Below are 15,458 nucleotides of genomic sequence, written 5' to 3' on the forward strand. Positions count from 1 at the left end.
AACTACACCGACAGGTAAGAAACTATTCGTTACTCCATATAGGGCGCATGTAAGGGCACCGTATTACCTGGATGGCTGGAAGACATAGGATTTCAAGGAACCATTCATTTATTCCTGAGATTAGCAGAAGCTCTGCTCGGGATAACAGTTTTCCCCAAAATCCCAAAGCCAGTAGGCAGGCTTTTTTTTATTCTGTTTAGATAGATTGATGTCAATTCCCAGTCAATCAACAGTTTTCGTAAAGGAATATATTTCACAGTAACAGCTCAGAAAAAAATCTCTCTCTATCTTCATGGAAATAAACAATCGATCATTGCATGCTGCAATCACACGTATTATTGGTGTATTGAATTCTGGACAGATTCTAGAGCTTCACAGACCAAAACTGAAGCCCAGGTCTAAATGACGCAATATTGTCGCCCTAGAATGGAAAAAAACAGTTGTGTAAACACCAGAGTCCTCACATTTTAACAGAAAACTACATGTGAAAAGTCCTAAGAAACAGTGAAAGTTCAAAACTACATTCAACATATAACAGTTTCTGGCAACGTACGCTCATTTAGAATAAATCTCTCACTCCAGGGAGGTCGATTTACCCTGAAGTTGTCAGCAGAAAAGTAAAAGCAGGCCAAATTAATTTACTAATTTCGGGTGCTGCTGCAATACTGAAGAGCAGCCTCCACTCAATCTCTCCCTGTCTTTTATTTTACTCAATTTTTACTCCTCTGTGTCAGACACAGAACCTATGAAGTAAGTTACAGATTTTATCCCCACCACACTCAATAAGACAGTTCCAATGTATGGATGGACTTCGGTAATGAAACTGGAGGCCGCGTATGTTAAATAAATATATTTATTTACTTTTATAGATATTTTACAAAATACAAGAACAGAACTGCAGCTTCTCTAAAGCGCATTGAAAGTTCGAAAGCCTGGGGTGGTAGAGGAAGCTGGGGGGCAGCGGGAAGGGGTTTTTCTGTTGGAGATAGGTGTGGCCACAGTCTTTTGCGCCACCCACACCAGTGGCGAGCATGGGAGGGGGGGCGCCTGCGCACAACTGGGGACGAGGAACAACCCTCTCGCTCTCCACGACGAAGTCCGTCTTTCACCATTATATATATAAATTTTCTTCCTTTTTTTTTTAAAACAGAGGCTTACATAAATATGGCTGGCGTTTGCCACATAAGAAAGGAAACGCCTCGTCCCAAGTAATATAATATATCTTTGTATAATATTTACTTTTTTTTCTTCCATAGGAGCATTTTACATTTCCCCCCCACCCTTCATTTTAAAATAAAAAAAACTGTTTAAGAGAAGACCCTGCCATTAACAAAAATGATGGGTCAACATAATAAAAATGATTTGTAAAATCGCAAAGGGAAGCTTTGAATAATTTATAATCTAATGGCCCCTTTTTGACGTTATGCACAAACTTCTTTTTCACTTGGTGAGGCCAATTCTGAACGGGGCAGAGGGTACGGGCAGGGAAGAGGGTATAGAGAACACAGTGCAGTAAAAAATTAAATCACAAAGAAACAAAAAAAATTCTTTCCATAAAATTTCTTTGAAGAAATACGATATTTACATTGCGAATAAATACAAGTTAGACCTGATTTTTTGTGTGTGAGTTTTTTGTTTCTTTTTTTGCGTGGTTGAAAACGGAGGTACGAGCGGAAGAGTATGGCTTGCTTGCAGGGGCTGCACCCTCACCCCACCGCCCCTAGATGAGGGAGAGTTCTCTTCGGGAGGCAAAAAAAGGCATTGAGAAGTCATTTCTGAGGGCGAGCGGCCAGAGAAGATGCTTGTCTGAGTACTGCACCCCGTTTAATGAAGCAGCCCCCTCTTCCTGGGAAAAGCCTTGATTGAAAAGATGCTGGGTTGGATTCGAGGAGTACAAGAAAGGGAGGACAGGGTTTTTGTTTTTTTGTATTTGTTTGTTGCATATTTGGCTTCTTTGTGCCTCGCCTTCCATGAAGGGCAGACTGAGCAGCGGGAAATCCCCGTCCCCACCTTCAACCTTTCCCATCTGAACTTGGGAGTGGTTTTGGGGTTACGGGGTAAAACAGAGTCCAGTGGGATATACTGCATTGCAAAATAATACAACTTTTAATGCTGAAACAGCATATTTCCTGTCTCTTTTGTTTTGTTCTTTGTCACTCTTCTTCCGGACTTGCTGCATGAAGGGTCAAAACTGACTAAAGATGGCCATGGACAACCAAAACAATGTTCCACTGGGGTGCATAATCTGTGAGTTCTGTGAGTAAGTTGCATCCAATAGAAATGCTCTGTTGATTCTGCAACAGTGAATTTTATCATGTGACTGTTTGTAGTGTTGAAAAAGAGGGCCAGTCGCAGCTCGGTGGCTGCATGCACTGCCCCCCCCCACCAAGGTAAAGAGGTTTGCGATCCTAGGGCAGCAACAGGCGCTGAACGGATATTCCAGATGTGAATATACAAAAAAATGTCTTTATAGAAATGAGCACCAGGTCCTGTGTTTTTTGGGGGGCAGCTTTCAGCAGAGGACAGGGACTCCGTCAGCTGTCACCAGCCGCCCCGTAGTAGGGTCGTATGTTCCTGCCAGGTAGTAGAGGTCTTGCCGGTCCTGGAACCGTTTGCTCCTGCTCATCTGCTCATACTGCTCCCGGCTCACCACCTGACACTTGTGTGAGACCGTCTGCACATCGTTCTCATCCTCGTGGCAGGACTGGTAGAGGGCATTCTATGGGAATGGAAGGACACATTTGTCAGCAGTGACTACAATGATCATTAATACTGCATTCCTCAGCATTCCCCTATCAACCCCCACATTGACAAAGTCTAATCAGCCCTAAAACCCACTCCTGCGCTTACCTCTACCTAAGTGTAATATGACCTCTCACCTCCAGCCCCTCAACATCCATGGCAACATGGTGCCTCTGGGATGTTGGTAGAACTATGCTAGCGTGTATCAAATGTAAGGAGATTTCCTCACAAGTCGATGCCTCTGAAAAGGAGGCAAGGTGGTACATCTAGGGTAAAGTTAGACTGCAGAAATACACTAAATTAAATGTCAACTACCATAGTGCAGAACTGCAATGGGAAAAAGGCTACGATATGGCATTAGAATGACAAAAACTTGCATTTCCACTTAACAATTTTCACTGTCATGTTTCATTGTTTTACAGGAGTTTCCCTCAGTTCAGTTCCACATCTAGACACCTGCTCCAACATCTTGCGTAAAGTGTAATAGAATTCTAGCACACTACAAGTAACAACATGATTAGGGTGAAAGAAAACCTGATTGCCAGATCCAATATGCGACTAACCCCTACTGATGCTCGCGATCTGCCTTTAAAAGGGCTTTCACCCACATATTCTTTCTGGCATGCTTCATCCTAGAGTTCTTCGTCCAGAATGGCAGTGCATCTGAATGGGCTCAAGCTAGGAGGGAGCTCTCGATATAATAAACTCAGAAGATCTAGTGAAGCAATTTACGATTAAAACGACCTAGTATCTGACCCAGTGATGTATTTATTATTAGGGTCCTCAGGTAAAATTAAATACAGGGTCACGCATAGATATGATTAATACTCCTGCATCGAATCACTGTAGGTCTATATTTATTGGCCGATTTTAGTTAACAGAACGGTCAAATGGCCTTCATCAGGTCCATAGAAATGCGACATATCTTAAACCAATGTATAATTTACTTGTGAGAAGAAAAATCATTCCAGCATGCAGGCCCCCATTCATAAACTCATATTCTCCTTTATCAGTGGAGACATGTATTTAACCCAGGTTCGGTAGGGGTAAAACTGCATTCGCAAACTCGGCCCATTTGTGAACGCAAAAAAAATGCTATTTACATTAATCACTCCTTATTTTGCGATTCGGTAACCTGTTACCGAATCGCAAAATGGGTTAGCTATTGTATTTGGAAGGGGCGTGTTCAGGGCGTCCCTTCCACATAGCGAATCACAACGGTATGTATGAATGTTTTGTGACCGTGAATGCAGTCACAAAACATGCGCAACTTACCACCAACTTCAAGTTGGTAGTAACCGATTCGCAAATGTGTAGGGGTCCCCAAGGGAACCCGTCCTCATTGGAAATGGATGCGAAAACGTTTTTTAAGAGCAGGCAGTGGTCCCACTGCCTACATCATCAAAAATGAAAAGAACATTTCTCATTTTTGTTTTTTTAAAGCAACCCATTTTCCTTTAAGGAAAACGGGCTGCATTTAAAAAAAATGCTTGCTTTATTACAAGCAATCACACAAATTGCGACCTACCTCATTAAAATTAATGAGATAGGTCAATTTGCGGGCCCCTACGAATCGCTAAATGAAACTCTTTGGAGTTTCATACATTTGGAATAGTGATTACCGATTGCGATTCGCTGAAAATTGCAATTATGTAATCGCTATTCCAAATCTTGATACATGTGGCCCTATGTCTTTTCTTATGCTATTATCCTACACCCATGCCTATGTGTCACTACACGCAGTGGCAGCTCCTCGAGGGAGTGCTGCGGGGCGGTGAGGTGGGGCAGGGTGGGGGTAGTAACCTCCGGAAAGCGGCCGAACGGAGTCGAGTATATAATTAAATACATAAAACAAATTACATTGCGCGTGCTGCAACGCCAAATCAGCGATGCAGTGCGCGATGTAATTCATTTTATTTATTTAATTATATACTCAACTCCGTTCAGCCGCTTTACGGAGTTTACTAACCCCCACCCTGCCCCTCCCCCTCCCCACAGCACTCCCTCAAGGAGCCGTCACTGACTACATGTGTATTGCAACATGGTTTGAGGGCAAAAAACAACAAAACACTTCATACATAGGACACTGCGCACACATTTTGTATCCATCCATACTCCTGCGTCTAATGCCAGCGCGTCCTACCCCTTACTTCTTTTCACCTTATTTTTATACCTAAATACGTAACTGAATAGATAAATCCATAACTCAGCTAATCGTGCATGGCATCAAAACATGTGACAGGTGCACTCTTTAATGTATTGCAGTCTCATACAGTAGTGAGCTACGAGCAGTGCTTAATTTGTAAATAAGTGCCATTGTCCAACATTTTTCTCACAAGACTGTGGCCGAGGTTAATGAATGCAGGGATTGCCGAATACCAAGAGTGTGTAGTCCTGATTCCACCTCATGCCTCTCTTTTTCACCACCCTACTCCCCCTGTCCCTTTATTTCACATTTGCAGGTTCTTTTTCATTCCTGCTCTCTCCCTCTGTCATTCTTTTTCCGTATTTCTGTTCTTCCTCTTTTCCTCAATTTGTATTTTTCTCTCTTAGTTTGCTTTGGGGCTAAGTTGGATACGGAAAAGTATCTGCCGGTCCCCAAAAATTAAGTGCTGGTGCGTCCCACGTGCAACCACCAGCTCCAATGAAGCAGTGGTTGCCTGGACACAAATGCACTTTGGCGCCTCGTCGGGGTTTTGAAACACTATACAATACAACTACAATGTAATACAAGCAGTGACTGTTAGGGACGGAAAGCAAAGTTAATCCCATTCTTTAGTCTTAAAAGTCTGGCCAAAGGACAGCACCCTCACGTGCCCGCCTATAATCCGTCCCCTCTGAGCCATCCTTCACCTAGTGAATGTACCAGAGCTAGCAATACCACCCTGGTGGCTGGTCTCACCTTGCCATCACTGTGCCGCTTCCCAAGTTTGGTTTCTTCAGGGTGGTAAAACCACTTGACTTTCACCACCATGTTACTGCCCCACGACTCCCACATGCTCTCAATTCGTCCAATATATGGCAGGTTAGGTCGCCCCGCTGAAAGGAAGACAGCACAGTCGCCAAGATGCAGGGTCTCTTTTCCCCTCACAATTGCCTTGTAGAAGAGCTTCCGGGCTTTACCTTTCATGCCTCTCCGCTGCATAGAAGAAGAAAAAAAACATATTCCATCAGTCAAGTTCCTTCTTTTATGAAACAGTGCTTTTTGTTATTAAAGCTTGTTACTACAGAAGCCCATGAGGCTATTAGAACATTCCACCCACTGAGGGCAGAATGTTCTAAATTAAAAAGGGAGAAACACAAACGCTGGAATGTTGGAGCTGAAGGCCTGTACCGGCCATTATTTGCCCTGAGCCACTCCATTGTCTTCAGTGGGGCTCTCAACATTCCAATGTCCTCTAATATAGGTTTACAACTTTAAAGCACTCTTAGTAAATAGGATTAGAACACCAAAATGTTGGGGGGGGGGGGGGGGTGGGGGGGGCTATTGAAGACAATGGAGTAGCTCCAGGCTTATACTGGCTGGTATAAGCCTTCTGCTCCAACATTTCAATGTTTGTCTTCATGTTTCTTCTTTTTAAATTTTGAACATTGGACCCTCAGTGGGTGGAACGTTCTACTAGCCGTATAGCCCTTATGCCTAAGGCTTTAGCGGTTGTTAAAGGCCCACTCCCTCGTTATAGACCCAAATCCCACTCCCTTGTTATAGGCCCTCGCCGGGTTCAGTGCCTTTAACTGGTATAGCCCTCACCAGTGACCTATAAGGCTATATTAATAGTGTTGATAAATACTCATTTGGATTTGATCAAGAAGAAAGTAGAAAAAAATTCTTCTTCACTTTCTTTCTTGGCGAGTAACTTAGGCAATATGAACTCTAGTAAAACTTCTGTCAAAGTGCCGATAGTGCTAACACCAGCCCCATCATGCTCCGTGACTACCTCTAAAACTACCCAGAGCAGTCAAATCCTATCATGTCCTTCTCATTCTAAGGAGCCAACGGTACTCTTGCCGACACTAAAGACTGTCAAGAGGACGGAACCCCAGAGTATAACAGGGGAACCAAAAATGGTTAGCCTGACCTTGGAAGAAAAATTAGTACCTTCACAACATACAGCCTTTGAGGCCAATAAGGTTAGGGAGGCAGGAAATATTAGTATTAAAACTAGGCAGCCTCTTAGTATTGTTGATTTACCCCCGGAAGCTGCCCCCTATGTGATTGTCCTGGCAGGCGTTCCTGAGCTTTCCTTTGAAAATAAGGAAGACCATCAAGCCTTACTAGATTCTGACAAGTTGTTTCTTAATAGCAGATTGGAACCTGTGATGGCTAACCTAATAGATTTAAAGTGAGGGCCAGCATTTCGAACTTGCTCAGCAAGGTATAGCAATGCAGTTTTTAGAGTGAACAATGGTTACAAGAGACAACCATTCAGTAATGAAACGAATAGTTTCTTACCTGTCGGTGTAGTTTTGCAGCTTGAAGATCTTTCTGGATTCACTATGCTGTGCATTATTCCGCGATCTTGTGGTTGGGTCCGGATTCGTAGTCTTTTCTTTGTTTTTTTTTTTTTTTCGTAGCCCAGGTGGGCGTCGACGTACACCATTTGGTGCACCTCCCGTGACGTCGTCGTGCTTCCTGCGGAAGTCCCACCTTTGGGGCGCCATCTTCGGGTTCTTTTTTCCTTTCCTCCTTTTTTTTTTTTTTTTTAACCCTAGGCTATTGATTAATTCTTCTTGTTCCTTTATCTGTATGTTTGTATTTCTTTGATCTTTTCCATTTTACCCCCTCTTCCTCCAGCCTCATCTTCCTGGCGGAGGTGGGTGGGTTCGCTAGTGAATCCAGAAAGATCTTCAAGCTGCAAAACTACACCGACAGGTAAGAAACTATTCGTTTTGCAGCGTGAATCTTTCTGGATTCACTATGCTGTGCATCGATTTTGTAGCGGTTTTCCTAGTTCTGTGGCGGCTGGGTGGTAGATGAGCGTTGGTCGTTGAAAATGTGCTGAAGCACCTTCTGTCCAACCTGTGCTTCCTTGTTCATCTGAATGTCCACGCAGTAGTGTTTCGTGAACGTGTGCACAGATGCCCAAGTTGCCGCGAGGCATATGTCCTGGATGGGCGTGTTCGCCAGGAAGGCCACGGTGGCCCCTTTCTTCCTTGTGGAGTGAGCCTGCGGCCCCTCCGCTAGCTCCTGTCCAGCCTGTTTGTGGCAGAATTGAATAGTGAGGGCAATCCACCTTGCGATGGTGCCCTTAGTCACTGGTCTACCCATGAAGCTAGTAGCAAAGGACACAAACAGCTGTTTCGACTTCCTGAGTTCCTTGGTTCTCTCAATGTAGTGCATCACCGCTCTTCTGGCATCGAGGGTGTGCAGTGCCTTTTCTGCGTTTGTAGTCGGGTTTTGGAAGAAACTTGGTATCTGGATAGCCTGATTTATGTGGAACGCCGACACTACCTTGGGCATGAAGTGTGGGTCCGTTCTCAGGACTATTCTATCTTTGTGAATCTGAATGTAGGGTTCCTGCAGCGTTAGTGCTTGAAGCTCGCTCACCCTGCGTAGTGAGGTTATGGCCACCAGAAAGGCTGTTTTCATAGTCAACATCTGCAGTGTGGCCTTGTGAATGGGTTCAAACGGTGCCTTCATGAGCTCCGTCAGGACCACATTCAGATTCCATGCCGGCGGCGGCAACCTTTTCGGGGGGGCCATCCTTTTGGCTCCTTCCATGAATCTCCTCACCACCTGCGAGCTGAAGAAACTTCCACCTTTTTCACCTCTGGTGTAGGCCACGATGGCCGCTAGGTGTACCCTTAGTGAGCTCGAGCAGAGGTTACTCTTTAGAAGGTGTGTGAGGTACCTCAGTACAGTTGAGTCTCTTGTCATTCTGTTTTGCAGGCCCTTTTTCCGGCACCACACAGTGAACCTCTTCCATTTTGCGCTGTAGCATTTTCGTGTAGTTGGTTTCCTCGCCTCCCGTAGCACTCGCATCGTGCTCGGCGGCAATCTTAGGTGCGCGAACTCTATGTCTTCAGGAGCCATGCCGCCAGGTTGAGGGTCTCTGGCTCTGGGTGCAGGACCTCTCCGTTTTGCATTGAGAGCAGGTCCTTCCTCCTCTCGAACCTGTATGGGTCGCCTTGTGCCATTTCTTGAATTTGTGAGAACCATGTCTGCCTCGCCCACTGCGGAGCCACCAGGATCAGGGTCATGTTGCTGGTTCTGCACTTGTCGAGCACTCTGTGCAACAGGGGTATCGGTGGAAAGGCGTAGGCAAATGTCCTCGACCAGCTTATCCATAGGGCATTTCCCTTGGATTGCTGATCTGGTTGCCTGGAAGCGAAGCTTTGGCATTTTGCATTGTGGCGTGTTGCAAAAAGGTCTATTGTGGGAGTCCCCCATCTCCGGAAGAGTTTCTCCGCTTCCTGGCCATTGAGCTCCCACTCGTGTGATGCTGAGGTCTGCCTGCTTAGCCAGTCTGCCTCCACATTGTCCTTCCCCGGTAGGTGAATTGCCAGTAGATCTATCCTGAGAGGTATGGCCCATCTCCAAATCTCCTGAGCTAGGGATGAGAGCGGGAACGACTGTGTCCCCCCCTGTTTGTTGATGTAGAACATCGCCGTGGTGTTGTCTGTTTGGACCAACACCCTCTTGTTGAACAGGTGCCTCTGGAATGCCTTCAGGGCTAGCAGGATTGTTTTCAACTCGAGGTAGTTGATATGGCGGACCGCATCTGCTGGGGCCCATAGACCCCTCACTCTGAGGTTGTCCATGTGCGCTCCCCATCCCTTCTGCGATGCGTCCGTGGTAATGGTCACTGTTGGGATTGGTGGTGTCAGGCTTCTCCCTGCTGTTATGTTGCCTCTGTTCCACCAAGTTATCTCCTCCTGCACTGCGTGCGTAACAACCACTAGATCCTCCCAGCTTCCGTTTGCTTGTGACCATTGTTGTTGTAGCCATTCCTGGAATGGTCTCATGTGCAGGCGTACATTCGGCACCAGCTGGATACAGGACGCCATCATCCCCATCATCTTGCTCACAGCCCTCACTGTCAGAGCTCGCCCCTTCTGGTAGAGCTTCGCCTCCCTCAGTAGAGCCTCTGTCCTCCTCTCGCTGGGCACTACTGTACTGTTGCGGGAGTTGATCTTTGCCCCCAGGAAAATCTTCACCTGCTCTGGTTCCATCGATGATTTTCCCCAGTGGATCGAGAATCCCAGTTTTGTGAGGGTGTCTGTTACGCGTTTTGCGTGCCTCTCGCACTTTCCGCGTGAGTTTGCCTTGACCAGCCAGTCGTCCAAGTAGGGGTAGACATGTATTCCCTGCCTTCGTAGGTGCGCCGCTACCGCCGACAGGCATTTTGTAAAGACCCTTGGTGCTGATTTTAATCCGAAGGCCAGGGTCGTGAACTGGTAGTGTTCTTGTTCGATGTTGAATCTTAGAAGGCCCTTGTGCCTTCTGTTTATTGGGATGTGAAGATAGGCATCCTTGAGGTCCACGGTGACCATGAAGTCCCCTTCTCTTATCTGTGGCAGAACCTCCTGCAGTGAAGTCATTTTGAACCTTTGCGTTCTGATGAACTTGTTTAGGTAACGGAGGTCTAGTATGGGTCTGAGGTCTCCGTCTACCTTCGGAACCACAAAGTAGTTTGAGTAGACCCCTTTGTTGCGTTCTCTGAACGGCACTGTCTCTATGGCTCCCTTTTGCAGGAGTTTCCGCGTTTCTTCTCTGAGTATTGCCAGTTCTTGGGCCGATCTCAGTCTTCCCCTTGGTTTCCTGTTTGGTGGTCTTTTCTCCAAATCTACGCAGTACCCGTACTGCACAACGTTCCGTATCCACTTGTCTGTGGTTATACGCCGCCACTCCTGAAGGTAGAACCTCAGTCTTCCGCCTACTGGTGTCGTATGCTCGTAGGCTCTTGAATTTTCTCTTCCCCCTGATGACACTTTTTTGCGCCTCACCCTTGGGGTCCTGACGAGGGTAGGCGTCCTCTTGCGTGCTGAGTCACTTTGTCGAGGGCTGTTCGCCCCCTCTCCTCCTTTGGCCACGTCCGTTCCCTCTCCCGCGAAAGGACTGGCCCCGAGGTTGATATTGCCAGTTTTGCTTCTGTTGGCCTTGTCCGTGACCTTCACCCTGCTGACTTTGTTGGAACGCCTGGTGCGACGTCCCCTGCTGGCTTCCTCCCCTACCGTAGGGTCTTCGAGGGATTTCCTCGCCTCATTCCCCTCAGCTGTAGGGCCCCCATGGACCTCGCCGTCTCGTTTTCTTTTTTCAGCTGGGTGAGCTTGTCGTCCACTGTTGCTCCGAACAGTGTCTCTCCATTGAAGGGGGTGCCAAGGATGTTGTTCTGCACTTCCGGTTTGAATCCCGAGATTCTTAGCCATGCATGCCTCCTCTCTGTGACCCCTATGGCCATGAGTCTTGCTGAAGTCTCTGCCCCATCCAACGCCGTCTTTATACAGGAGTTGGCGATGTTTTTGCCTTCATCTATCAGGTGAGAGGCTCTCTGCCGGAATTCTTCGGGGAGGTGCTTTACTAACTCCCCCATCTCATCCCAGTGCTGGTACTGGTGTCTATTGAGGAGTGCATTTGAATTCGCCATGCGCCAGTGCATTGCGGCGTTCCTCTCGACCTTTCTTCCTGTGAGGTCAATCCTCCTGCTCTCCTTATCCGGGGGTGGGCCCGAAGTTGCTGGTACGTTGGCCCTTCTCCTGGCCGTGGAGGCTATGATGGAGTCCGCGGTCACGCTACCCTTGATGTAAGGGGGGTCCAGGGAGGAGTGCTTATATTTCTTCTCTGTCCTGGGCGTGATCGACCGGCAGGTTGCAGGTTCCTTGAAGGCTTCTCTCCCCTGATTCATCACGCTTTGTAGCATGGGGAGGAACTGGCTCCTTGTCTGGATGGGGAGCAGTGTCTCGACGAGAAAATCGGCTTTCGGTTTCTCCTCGTCGAGTTTGACGCCGAAGGCCATTGCTGCGCTCCTGACCACCATATTGTAGACCCCGATGTCGTCGGGTGGCGAAGGCCTCGAAGGGTACGTGTCCACGGGGTCCTCCGGGTTTTCGGTGTCGAGATCGTGCCATTCTACGTCGTTGCTGGTAGATGCCGCCGATTCGTAGAACGACCGTTGGTCTTCTTCCTCGGCTTCTCCCTCATAATAGGGTTCTTCTTCCTCTTCGAGTTCCCTTGTCAGCCCTTCGGCGTCGAACTCGTCTTCGACCTCCTCGACGTCCGCTGATGGAACCGTTGGAATCTTGAATTCCTTCATTCTGGCGTCGAACTCCTTCTTTCTTTGAAGGATGTTCTCCATTTCGGCCTCGAGCCGCCTCTTCTTCTTCTCCATTTCGGAGATGCTTTCGGCGTCGACCGCGGGTCTTTTCGATGAACCTTGCGTCGACGTCGAACGTTCTTTCTGCGTCGATCGGCCCGTTTCATGGGATGCTTTCGACGACCCTTGCCTTTCGGCGTCTTTCGGCACCGGGGAGTCCTTATCTAAGGATCCGCTCGGCCTCTTGTCCGTGGTTCCCCCCTTGGACGTCGAAGTTTTCGGCGCCGGGGCTCCCTTCGTGGACTTTGACTCAGATTTTCTCGAGTCACCCTCGTGTTGTCGAGGTACTTTTTGTTTTGCGCTCGACGATTCTCTTACCTCGTCTTCTTTTTTCTTGTCGGTCTCTACGACCGTGAAGTTTTCGGCTGTCTCGGCGACGTTGTCCTCGTCGTCTGAGGAGAGGCCCAGAGCGTAGAGCGTCGGGGGCTTCCCCTTGCCGTCCATGTTGGCGTTGGCCCTTCTCTGCCGCTCTCTCACCCTGAGTGTCTTCGGCGCGAAGGCTGAGCAGGCGTTGCAGTCGATACTCTGGTGATCGACCGGTAGGCAGAGGTTGCAGACCGGATGCTGGTCTCTCTGCGCGAACTTGTGGTGGCAGTTTGGGCAGAACTTGAATGGCGTCTTGTCCATTGCGCTCAGGGTCTCTGAGCGTGCATTCTCCAAGGCCGTCGAAGAAAAAGGGCGCTGGTCCTCCTTTCTTCGCGCTCCTGATGAAATCTTTTCCTTTCCTGATATCTTCTAGTGTTTCTATCGACGAAACTCGCTTTTCTTCCTTCTTCCTTCGAGTGTAATTCTGGAGCTTCCCGATGACGATCCAGACCCAACGGCGGAAAAAAGAATCTGAAGATGGCGCCCCAAAGGTGGGACTTCCGCAGGAAGCACGACGACGTCACGGGAGGTGCACCAAATGGTGTACGTCGACGCCCACCTGGGCTACGAAAAAAAAAAAAAAAAAAGAAAAGACTACGAATCCGGACCCAACCACAAGATCGCGGAATAATGCACAGCATAGTGAATTCAGAAAGATTCACGCTGCAAAACTGATGTTGTAGTTATATAGACATTACTGCCATCTGCTTATAGCTTTGAAAAGCTGGCTAATTCCACATCCATTTTATCTGAACTAAGTAGTATCTCATGAGGGAGGCAATGGTGTGATAGGCTGGCATGTTGAACATTATTGTTCTTAACTAACATGCCAGCTGTGGTATTACCTCCTCGTATGTGAGTCGTGCTTGTATAGCTGGTAAGTCGACCATGTATTATGAATTGGCATGTCAAGTATAGTGGCATTGGCTGCCATGCTGATCTTGGTGTTTTGGGCTTGTATGCTGTATATTGTATTCTGGCCTAGCATGCTCTTGGTTGATATATCAGTCATGGTGCCACTGGCTTTACTTAGCATTTCTGCCACGTTGTCATGTGGAAAAATGTCATTAATGGGAGTATTGGTTGGAACACTGCCTATGGTGTTATTGCCTTGCATGACTACTTCAATGATGATTGGAATGTAGTTAATGGTGTGATGGGTTGACGTGTCATCTGTGAAGTGATTGGATGGCATGTCGCCTATGACAGTGTTTCTGGTTAGCATTTCAGTCATATTCTTGAATAGCATTTTGACCATGGAGTTACTGATATATCAGAAGTGGAATTTTCCAATCACAAATTAGCAATTACATTATTGGCAGACCTATCAGCATGATGTCGCTTGTCATGTTGGATATTTTGTTTTTTGCTGGCCTGTTGACTATGGAGTTAAGGACTTTGGGGCATATCATCAAGCCCCGGAGATAAAATTATCGCCGCTTTAGCGTCCGTTTTAGGACGGAAAGCGGCGATAATTTTATCGCCTAGTCAGCAAGGTCACGCTATCGCGTGAATCCTTGCATTATAGCCCTTTCCCCCAAAGCCCATCTTTGCATCTCTAATGAGATACAAAGTGGGCGTTCCTGCCCTGTCATAACTAGAGAAACGTCGCTAAGCGACATTTCTCTAATTATCAATGGGCATGCTAACCTGCAGAGCGACAAGCAAAGTAGCAATAACCTCTGTTATCGCTACTTTCCTTACGCCTGCTTCAAAACTGACTTACAAAGTAGGAAACAAGGAAACCCTAGAAGTCGGACGGGACAAAGGGTAGACATATATTTTAAGGAACAATGGTCCCATTCACACAAGGTAGATAAAATAACACAATTGATACAATGAGAAATTGGGTTTATACATGTAGTCAATGCAAAGAATAATAATAAATGCAATTAAATTGTTTATCACAACCTAATAATAAGCAAAACAGTGAGTGAGCTAACTGTGACAGGGTAAAAGGGGAAATCAGCCGATTTCCTAAACCCAGGCAGGTGACTTAAAAGGTGACTTTTTAGTGCATGAAAATAGGCAGTAACAAAAAAAGTCAGATCGGCATCTCATACTCAAACATTTGGATAACAAATAATATAGAGTTTAGAGATGGAAGTCGACGACGTTTCGATCCCCTTGGAAATAGTGGGATCTCTTCAGGACAAATTGATAACAGGAATTGTACAGGGCGGAAATACACGGCGCCGAGCGCTCGAGTGAGCCGGAGGAATCGCAGGCAAGCGGAGGCTCAAGGAATGCGAACGGATAGCCCGGAGGAATCGCAGGCAGGCGGAGGCTCGGGGAATGCGCATTCCTCGAGCCTCCGCATGCCTGTGATTACTCCAGCTCACTCGAGCGCTCGGCGCCGTGTGTCTCCGCCCTGTACAATTCCTCAGGGACACCGCGCACTCACAGTGCACTCCCTTCGTGGATTCCGGTCCCGGTCGGGACCCGCCTGATATTCCCTTAATCGTTCCGCGCGCTGCCTACTTCCACGGCCGCACGACCAACGCCGTATTCGCAACATGGCTACCTGCACTTCTCTATCCTGACCCCATTAGGTCACCGTGCCTTCACGTATTTGCCGGTCACGACCACGCGTCGCTTCCACATTTCAACTTGCCAACTTCCCAGGCATTTCTGTTATCAATTTGTCCTGAAGAGATCCCATTATTTCCAAGGGGATCGAAACGTCGTCGGCTTCCATCTCTAAACTCTATATTATTTGTTATCCAAATGTTTGAGTATGAGATGTCGATCTGACTTAGTTTGTTACTGCCTATTTTCATGCACTAAAAAGTCACCTGCCTGGGTTTAGGAAATCAGCTGATTTCCCCTTTTACCCTGTCACAGTTAGCTCACTCACCGTTTTGCTTATTATTAGGTTGTGATAAACAATTTAATTGCATTTATTATTATTCTTTGCATTGACTACGTATATAAACCCAATTTCTCATTGTATCAATTGTGGTATTTTATCTACCTTGTGTGAATGGGACCATTGTTCCTTAAAATATACCAAAACTGACTTAGCCATAATATCCT

At 47.1% G+C, this 15,458-nt stretch overlaps 1 protein-coding gene across 5 annotated transcripts in view; it reads right to left on the reverse strand.

Moving 5' to 3' along the window:
• Positions 1-1,124: 1,124 nt before the first annotated feature.
• Positions 1,125-15,458, reverse strand: part of BAHCC1 (BAH domain and coiled-coil containing 1) — a 411,074-nt gene continuing 396,740 nt past the window's right edge. For all 5 annotated transcript variants that reach the window (XM_085617382.1, XM_085617383.1, XM_085617381.1 and 2 more), the window contains 2 exons: positions 5,645-5,881; positions 1,125-2,719 (listed from right to left, as the gene is read on the reverse strand). In XM_085617382.1, the coding sequence (XP_085473508.1) occupies positions 2,513-2,719; positions 5,645-5,881 (444 nt within the window). In that variant the 3' untranslated portion in view covers positions 1,125-2,512. The remainder of the gene's footprint in view (positions 2,720-5,644; positions 5,882-15,458) is intronic.

The sequence above is a fragment of the Triturus cristatus genome, chromosome 7, assembly GCF_964204655.1.
Source record: "Triturus cristatus chromosome 7, aTriCri1.1, whole genome shotgun sequence".
In the NCBI taxonomy this organism is placed as follows: domain Eukaryota; kingdom Metazoa; phylum Chordata; class Amphibia; order Caudata; family Salamandridae; genus Triturus; species Triturus cristatus.